Here is a 9,633-nt window from a genome sequence, read left to right as displayed (position 1 = left end):
GGCTTGGAGTGTTGGCATGGGGCTCTCGTGTTCTTCCCATCCGCAGCTGCACAGGCGCTGCAGTTCCACCGCATCGCAGGGAGCCGCGGTGGGGCACAGTTTGCCAGTTAGAGCCTCCGTGTTTCCGCGCCCCGCGGCAGTCTGCCGTGCTGCAGCCCGGGCATGTGTCTTTGGCTGGCTGCATTGACGTAGTGGGTATGCGTGTGTCTGTTTGTGCATGACGTGGTGAGTATGAGATCTGCGTGAGCCGGCTGCGTTGTGTGTGGCGTTTGCATATTTTATGCTTGGGAAGGCAAAGAACAGCAATTTTTCATGAGCAAATATTTGCATATTTTCCACTCGTTCGAGCAGATAAAGCGTTTCAATTCTCTATCGGATCCTCAGGAGAGCCAGGAGCATCTTCTTGTCAAAGACGTTTCCCTCTCTTGTATCTTCCTGTCCCTTTCATCCACAGGCTACTGTGTTCCAACAACTGATTAACTGCTTCCTGGCCTCTCCACACGACCCCTTGTTCCACAGCCCTGTACAACAGCTGAAGCAGAACATGACCTAGACAGTTTTGCTGTTGCCTGATTCAAGCTGCTGTGATTCCCTGCTGATGACAAATACAGCAGCTCCCTAACAACAGTTTCAAATATCATTAAGTGTGGGCTGTGTTGGTAACAGCCTGGAAACGCACCCTCGCTTCTCTGTGCTGGAGCCCCTCTGCCTTAGCCATTCACTGCCCTTCCAGCTTCTGTCGTGAAGATCCACTGTAGAGCAGAAGGGTCACACTGAGTGTGTCCAAAGCTGCCCCACACCACTGTTGTGTGGTTGAGTTTGCATGTATGCTGAGTGGGAAGGGTCATTTGCAAAGTCCAGTTGCCACCTCCCAGTTTGAGCCCATGCCTGGACTGTATGCATATTTGCTGAGTTCTTGGTGCTCATGCTTAGGCCAAGAGGATCTTGCATGTCTGGGTATGTGTGCCTCTGTGTGAGTGATCACATACAGCCTCATGCACAGATACGTGAGTCAGCACACCACAGACATGAATATGTATATATAGTCTTACACATTCACACAGTTGCATGTACCTGCATGTATATGCACGAAATCATGTCAATATGTAAACAGCCACACACATTGCATACAAATGCCTCTCTCCATCTGCTCTTGTGCACTCTGACGTGTGCATGCAAACTCTCTGAGCAGCTGACAGAATGGGTTCCCTGTGTCTCTAACACCCCATCTATGATCTCACATTTGCTGGGAAGAGGTATTGCACAATGCTGCTGAAATCATTGCAGCCCTTTCTAGTCTTGCAGTTTCGGTCACTACGTGACAAGAATTAAACCTTTTGTGCAGCACAGGGCTTGATGGAGCCCTTATCTCTGTGTCTCTGCACCCAGAATAGAAAACTCCATTTCCATATCTGACTGGAACAAATCCCCCTGAATATGTCCAGAATTTCACTTAGCCACTGCACACAGACTCCATGGCCTCTGGGCTGCCCAGAGTCAACTGCACCATCGTTAAGGAGAGAGAAAGGGATCACAAGGGCAGTCAGATTAAAGCTATTACCACAGAAAGAGCTGGGGATACATCAAGAGGGAGATAGCACTGAGGAAAGAGCAAGGGTCAGAAGGCAGCAGGGTACTGTCCAGCATTCCAAATGCTTGTCCCAGTGGAAAACAGCCTTTTAATCAGTGGTGATCACTTGTAGAATTTGTAGCATTCATTTTCTCCTCATGAATTTTGGACAAAAAATGCCATTTCTTTCCCCTCCCCCAGTCTTATTTGCTGTTAATCTTGGTTTTTTTTTCCACCAGTTTGTAACTGCAAAATAGGCTGCAACATAGGGGGGCAAAGAAAACACAAGTCAGAAAAATATGATGTTTGTCTCTTTTAAACTCCTGTTTAATCTAAAGGCCTCCATTGTTTTTGCAGATCTCCCTAGCACACATTTTGTTTTCCCCAGCAGGGTCCCCTGCAGAGCTGCCTTTTTAGTGGGCTCAGATTCCATGTATCAGAATGATGTCTCCTTGGCACACTTGTTTGGTGCTGGCATTGCAGTGCTTGGGCTCTTCAGGGTTGTGGGTATTTTAAGAAGCCAACTAGTCGATGGAGTTTCTTGAGTAGTGATTTACAGCAGATGGAGCTGCGAAGGCGTGCGAAACGAAGTCTTAGCTCAGTTTGGTGGTGAAGGAGACTGTCTCTGTTAAGCATGTTGGCAGCTGGGGAACTCCCCCATCTCCCCGTGGCAGGTGGGCAGTCACTCCATGGAGTAAAGGAAACCCATCCTATATCTGTCCCACAGCCACCTGAGCTGCCTCCTGTAAGGCACTTGGTCACTGTCACATGCCTTCTTCAGTGCTTGGAGATCAACCACTAACAGTGCTACAAAGCTTCCTGGAGAATACTATTTCTCCTTTGTCCTACAGGGATTGCTGTGCCAGTGGAGTCCAGTATTCACCTTGCTCTGCTCCTCACTGCAAGAGAAGCAACACAGACTCCTGTTTAAAGTGCTGTGTTGTCCATCTATCTGATCACCTGGGAGTCAGACCTTTTAAGCTTCCTACTGCTTGTTGCCCCTTATAGAGGCAGAAGCTTTGGCAGTCCATCCTCAGTGTGCTAGGATTTCTTGATTGTGCTTCATCCTGTGGATGTTGCAGGAGCTCCCCAAGAAAATAAAACAGAGGCTTTTTTTAGTCCAACAGACTGTATCCCACGCCCATGAATAGTTTGGCTGCTTTTCTCACTGGGGCCCGCAGTGTGGGAAGCTGATGCATGGATGGAAGGAGGAGATTTGAAGATGTAGCAGAGGATAGAAACTGACTACTAAGCACTTTCTTTTCCCTGTGAGTTGAGCCTGCAGTCCTGGGTGTCTGACTGTCCATGCTCAGGGGAGCAAGTGCACTTTCTAAGCAAAGCTAAGAAATTGCTGTGTGGTATCACTGGTAGCTCAGCTCCCGAGGCTGAGCCTGCAGGCATGGACAGCTTGGCACTAGCATTCCAGTCTTAAGTGGAAACATGAGAATGTAGGATCCCGAGGGACAATCTTTGTCATGGAGGTGACCAGTGGCTGATAGTACACCTGAATGTCTTCCATTTGGTCATGTTTGCAGTCCCTTCCCACCCTTCCTCTGCTCTCTAACCTGGATAGGAGATGTCTCTTCATCTGGCACCCTGTGACAGTCCTTTCCCAAACTCAGGTGACCTGTACTGCAGTTCCCCTAATGCCTGCCAGGACTTCACTTTTTCTCACATTGCCTTTGTGTGACCTTGACTCCTGCTTCCTCATAAAAACGGTTCTGTTCCCACCACCCTCAGCTGCTGCAGCTTGCTCTGCTGCCAAGTCCAGGGCTTTGGGCTTCTGCCCCAGAACACCTGACCCAATGCACTTTTCTTGCATTCTATCAAGTGACTTGTGAGACCTCTTTCCATCACCCAGCCAGGTCTCATCACTGACCCCTGACAGACTGCCTCCTCCAACATCTGCTGACCTCAGGGCGGCAGGTCTCCTGGTGGGTCCCTCCTTCCCATTTGTCAAAATTATTCATGGAGAAAAGTATCCAAATATAACCAAGGGCTCTGCTATGAGAGTCATTTTAGTGGATGCAGCTTAGCAATAGCATTCATGGAGAAGTCCAGGGTGTGGAGAGAGACATTTTAGGAGAGCCTGAAAGACCGAAGACAATGTGGAGTGAGAGACCTTCATCCAACCCACCTTTGTACACTGCTGCTCTTCTAGCCTGCATGCTCAGATGGGCTGACCCACAACCTCCCTCCAACAACCAATGCACAGGACCAAGTACTCACCCAGCAGTCACAGCAGCACACATAATATCACACTCTCACCCAAACATTCACATGTGTGCACACATTTCCACAAATACTTGCATGACTACACAGCTGTATCTACACTTAAGCATCCTGCAATTACATATTTAGGAGGAATTTCATCACAGAAAGGGTGATTAGACATTGGAATGTGCTGTTCAGGGAGGTGGTGGAGTCACCGTCCCTGAAGGTGTTTAAGGAAAGACTGGATGTGGCACTTAGTGCCATAGTCTAGTTGACGTAGTGGTGGTAGGTCATAGGTTGAACCTGATGATCTCAGAGGTCTTTTCTGACCTGGCTGATTCTGTGATAAACACACTCCCTCATCTGTGTTTGTATACACTTACACACATGCATCCCCTCTTATGTACACATGTACTCATTTATACTCGCCCCATAGATTAGCATCAGTGATCAACACACAAGCATCTCCCACCTGCCCTGACTCCTCAGTCTCCAATCCTCTTCAGCCATTCTCATACATGTACAGTCCAAGGAACAAACTTTTGCATACAACCACCTTTGTCCACTTGCAGACACCTAAATTCTTTACTGTCCTGAGCCAAATACTCTACCATTTCCAACAAGATGAATCCATTCCTAGAGTTGCCCAGATTCTCTGCAGCCACAGCTCTTACAAACTGGAGATCTCTCAAACTCCCCTTGCCTCCTGCCCTCATCCTGTACTGATAGATGCCTTGATCTCCTGCATCAGCCAAACATTATTCCATACAGAGATCAACTAAACTCAAAGACATTGTGTATTCTCAGGAGAGCCAAATCTGTAGCATCCCCTTCCCCTAAACACACAGAACGGCTCTGCCCAGTTGGCCTTCTAAGTCCAAAGATTTTTTGTTTATTTACAATAAGGCTTAGGGAGAGGAAAAGGGAAAGGGCATTTCAGCTTATAAGAAATGCTACCTCCAACTCGGGTCTCATTGTCTTCTTCTGTACCCTTGTTACACCTCCCACCAGGGTGCAGAGGCACCAGGAAAACCCTTAAGAATGTAAGGTGCAGGACAAAAATAATTCCATTTTTTCTCCCAGGTAAGTCTCATCAGCCTACCCCGGGTCCAGAAGAGCCCTGAAAAAAAAGAGGAGGTTTTGAGCAGTCAATGGTCTCCAGCCATGACCAGCATGGGTAGGAAATCCGCTCCCAAGACTTTTCGAAGAGCTAGAGAGGGCCCAGCCATGCATGCAATTGGCTGGTATGTCTTTGCTGCAGACATTTTTCCTTCCTGTTTGTCTTTTAGGGTAAACCACTTCTCATGTTTATAGGGAGGATAATCAAGGCACTGGGATGCCTACATGTGGTATATGCCATTTGGGGACTTCCTTGAGGTGCCACAATCAGCAGCTGATGTCCTCCACAGCCGGCTCATCTAAGGACAGATCATGCAATCTAGGGCTGACCTTGCTCTCTCTGTACATTCAGTGCCCATCACCTCTTCAGCTTTCCCTGGATGCAGTCTGTTCTTTACCTGGTAGCACACAAATCTCAGGTATCTCTTCCAAAGCCATGAACAATGCCTTCCTTTTTCCACAAGTTCTTCATCTTTAAGCAGATTCTTGGATTTTAATATTCCTTTGTATCTATGTCTCCCATTGCCTTTGAGGTGGAAAAGCAGAGAAGGTGAAGGGGATCCCATGTCCCAATGTCTCTTCCCCTGCACCATCTCTTTTATCATAAATAACTGACATGCAATTTGTTGCTCTTTTCGCATCCCACAGGCTCCTCGGGGAGTGGTTTTTGCTCATTGCTTTCTCCTTCTCCACTGGTTAGAGGGCACTCCTGCCTGTCATTTCCATTTTGGGTGATCTTGCTTATCTCACCCTCTTCCCCTTCATCATCAGTCTTCTCTGGGGGGCATGCTGGTACCTCCTGGCTCTGGACTCGTCGGGACGGCCTGAAGATGGCCCTCCGGAAGCCCTGCTTGAAGCGGTAGGAGAGGAAACCATAGATGATAGGATTGGCACAGCTGTTGGCGTAGGGCAGCACCACCACAAGGAAGTAGACACCAAAGAGGGATGGCTCCTCTGGCAGTGGGCAGACCACATTGATTATGTTGAGAACATAGAAGGGAAGCCAGCAGAGGACGAAGACAGCCACAACAGTCACCACCATACGGGTCACTCTGCGCTCTGAAAGCTTGTGCTTGGAGGACAGAGCCCTCACCCGCCTGCCAGAGGAACGAACCTTCACAACAATCAGAAGATAGCAGAGACATATCACCAGCAGTGGCCCGAAGAAGCCCAGGGTGGCAGTGTAGATGATGAAGCCAGCTCTCCACACTGAGGCAGGCTCTGGCCACTGAATGTGGCATGTGCTCATCCCTAAAGGGACATCTGAGAAGACAACCACGGGCAGCACCACTATGGAAGACAACACCCACACAGTTGCACTCACAGCCTTGGCCACCCGTGCTGTCCGCCATTTGGAAGACTTCCCTGGGTGGACTACTGCCAAGTAGCGATCAACGCTCATCACCGTCAGGCAGAAGATGCTGGTGAACTGGTTGATAGCATCCACAGCCATCACCAGGCGGCACATGAAAGAACCAAATGGCCAGTAGGACAGAGCATTTTGAGCAGCCAGGAATGGCAGGCCCAGCATGAAGAGCTCATCAGCTAGGGCCAGGTTCAAGATGTAGACGTTGGTCACTGACTCGCTCACAGAGTGCCGCAGGACCACATAAATGACCAGAGAATTGCCAGCTAGCCCCACCACGCAGACAATGAGGTAGACCAGGGGGATGAGGACGCCGCTGACAACCACACCAGGGCTGATGGTGGTGGAGCTGTTGGGGGTGGTGAATCCTGCCCAGCTGCTAGAGGCATTCCCCTCTTCCGACACTGCCGGTGTGGGGAGGCTGAAAGCAGAAGTGTCCATAGCAGATGCAGGGAAGAAGGCAGGGGGCAGTGTCCTTGCAGGATCAGTTAGAAATCTGGAGGTGAGAGGAGGAGAGAAAAAAAAAGGTTGATACTGGGAAGTCAAGGTGAGATTGTGGATGTTAGCAGCTGCTGGAAGATCTAGGACAATATCAAACCCATCTAGTCCTGTGAGGCACTGCAGGCATGGAGAGACAAACAGGGACGTGACTCAATGTGGGCCAATGGATCCTTTGATCCTCTGGAGAAAGAACAACAGACTAGGATAAGGGCAGGGAAATGTCTCATTTTATGATAGTGGCTCCAATACTGGGGACATGGTCACCAGGGGCCTGATTCACATTTATGAGTGGCAGGTGCTTTACAAACAAAAAAGGGAAGGGTATCCAGTGACAAAGTGCCATTCCAACTCTGACTCCCCCATTCTCTGAGTGCACTCCTGTTTGCTGAAGCTCCCTTTGGACTGGCCAGGTTACTGTTAGCCCTACCAGCAGAAGCAAAAGCACCTTCACTCTCAATCTAAGAAGAGAGACTGAGCTCAGCACCTCAGCTGGAGAATAGTTGGCTTGTGTCATGCCAGTTTTAGAGTAAAGAGACAGATTATTTTGGGTGCAGTAAGAGGAATCAATCCATATCTCTTGTCTTTTTCTCTCTTGCTTTCTCTCCTTCCAGCCCAGTTGATTCTAAGATTCCTTCTGCACCCTGTAACACACTGCTAATGGCAGAGGCTCTGCCTGCCCCACCTGTTTGCAACACCAAAGCAGTGTCCCAGCCTTCCTAATCTGAGGCGCCCAATTGCCCGTCATGTCATGGTTTGGCATGGAAACAGCACTCAGCTCACTCAGAGAGAGACTTGAGCAAACAAGCTCTCGATACACCACCAGCTCACTGCTGACACTGGGTGAGAAGCTGCAGGGAGAGAAGAGACTGTTAAGGGACGGATGTGACTTTTGTCAGGGTTTCAGATATGTGAAATACAGAGCCCAGAACATACTACAGTCCAGAAACACCCTGCTAAACATTAGGCAGGGGAGAGTTGTGATGCTTTCAGGCTCACTCCAGCTCTGGAAAATTTTCTAAGCTGTGGATTGTCGGGGTCATCCTCCTGATAAACCAGCTCATTGGAAGGGAGGAGACTTGGTGGAAGAGAGCAGGGATCCTGAGGCTCACTTTTACCCATGTCAGCAAATGGCTCTGAAGCTCCTTTTCTACTGAAATTAAACTGAGGATCTCAAAGGAAAGGACTCCCAATATTAACTACTTTCAGGAGGCCAGAAACACTCCAGAGACTTTTCTTCATGGGATTCTCTGTAGGATCACAACTTTCTTCACAGATGTTTTAATATTACACTTTTAATTCTTCTTTTTTGTAGTGTCATTCCAAGTTCTGGAATACTTAGGGAAGACCTGAGCTTTAGATGGATTCCTTGTATATCAGACAGGCAAACCATAGCAGACTTCACAGATGTATCAAATCTTATGCTGAAAGGACCTCATAGGTTCTGATAGGGCCCATAAAAACACAGCTGGGCAACTACGTCTTAAGGCCATTTCTACAGGCTGTTGCGTAAATGTATCCTGCTTTGCAGTATTTGAGCTTTGAAGGACTGGAATTATTTAGATTTTCTTTATTTGCAGGTGCCTTGGGCTGTGCCACTGTCCTGACAGAAGCCTATCTCTTGTGAATTTTCAGGACTGGGTTGTCCCACATATCATGAGTAGCTGCAGTGAAATGGGCAGAGTAGGAAGTGATTTGAAACTCTAAGTTCAAGGATCTTTCCTCTGATATTTGTTCTAATGCAGTTCTAGTGACACAAATCACGTGTTAGAGGAAAGAGGAGGGCAGTAACTGCTCTAGGGACAAAGATCCCTGCAAAGGGAAGCAGAGGCCAGAATAATATGTTCATAAAAACATGACCCTCTAGAAGGTGGGGGCATAGTTAGGCATCCCTTTGGATGTTCCTCCTGCATGCAAAGGAATTTAAAAATAACCAGCAAACCCAAATATGTGGAGACAGAGCCCTAACAAATATCAAATATGGATGGAGATGCTCATGCTGGGGCTAAAGAGCATTTGGAAAAGAGTCTGGGGTCCAGACCTCAAAGCTGGTTGTTCAGGCTGTGGTACAGCAATACGGTAAACCCAGCTTCAGGGCTCTAGAAGCCCTAGCAAAAATGTTAAGGCATGCAACACAAAGCATGAATCTTCTATAAACTCATTCTTCTGCTCAGACAGCTGCAGTGGAGGAACTTTGCCTTTAAGCAGGTGTGATCTGTCTCTGTCATTCTAACTTTGTCAAGTACCATATACCAGCTCAAACACCATGTCACACATTCTGGGTAGTTTGACAGAAGAACCAGTGGAAACCAGTGCCTCATCTAGTTTGGATCCACTTGCTGCCTGCTTTGGCAGCACATGCATAGGTAGGAAGTGGTGAGGAACCTCGGCCTCAGACTGATGGTGTGATGGCATCCACTTGAGGTCTGTCCCTCTTGTGGACAGCACCTGTTGCAAGAGGCTTGGGATCCCCTAACAGGTGTTACCAGAATATATCTGGCCCATACAGCTGGAGAGCAGGAGGAAGGCAGAGAGGTAGGAAGAGATGGGAAACCGGTGCTACTGCTTTCTTTAGGGGAAATAAATAAATATGTATATATATCTGCATTGAATGAGAGGAGGAGCTAAAAGCTGCACCTAGACCTAGTTACAAAACAGGAATATAAGCTGGGAGGAACCACGGAGCCAAATAACCTGCAGCCCCTCTTGACCCTCTCCCCTCCTGTCTCCCCTGGTTCCCACGGCCCTACTCCAGCTCAGGACTGCTGCTGTCTCACCTCGGGGCTGAGCTCTCTGGTAGGGACCAGTCTGGACTGGCAGAGTTGGAGGGTCGCGAGTGGGGTGCAATCAGCAGGTTCTCTTCTCC

The 9,633-nt window shown here is 48.5% G+C and overlaps 1 protein-coding gene across 1 annotated transcript in view; it reads right to left on the bottom strand.

Moving 5' to 3' along the window:
* Positions 1-5,504: 5,504 nt before the first annotated feature.
* Positions 5,505-9,633, bottom strand: part of SSTR3 (somatostatin receptor 3) — a 4,282-nt gene continuing 153 nt past the window's right edge. Inside the window, exon 2 of the mRNA XM_009080300.1 lies at positions 5,505-6,765. Coding sequence (XP_009078548.1) covers positions 5,505-6,710 — 1,206 coding nt within the window. The 5' untranslated portion in view covers positions 6,711-6,765. The remainder of the gene's footprint in view (positions 6,766-9,633) is intronic.

This window comes from Acanthisitta chloris, unplaced genomic scaffold (genome assembly GCF_000695815.1).
Source record: "Acanthisitta chloris isolate BGI_N310 unplaced genomic scaffold, ASM69581v1 scaffold20908, whole genome shotgun sequence".
Lineage (NCBI taxonomy): Eukaryota > Metazoa > Chordata > Aves > Passeriformes > Acanthisittidae > Acanthisitta > Acanthisitta chloris.
This window is presented reverse-complemented; position numbering and strand designations above follow the sequence as displayed.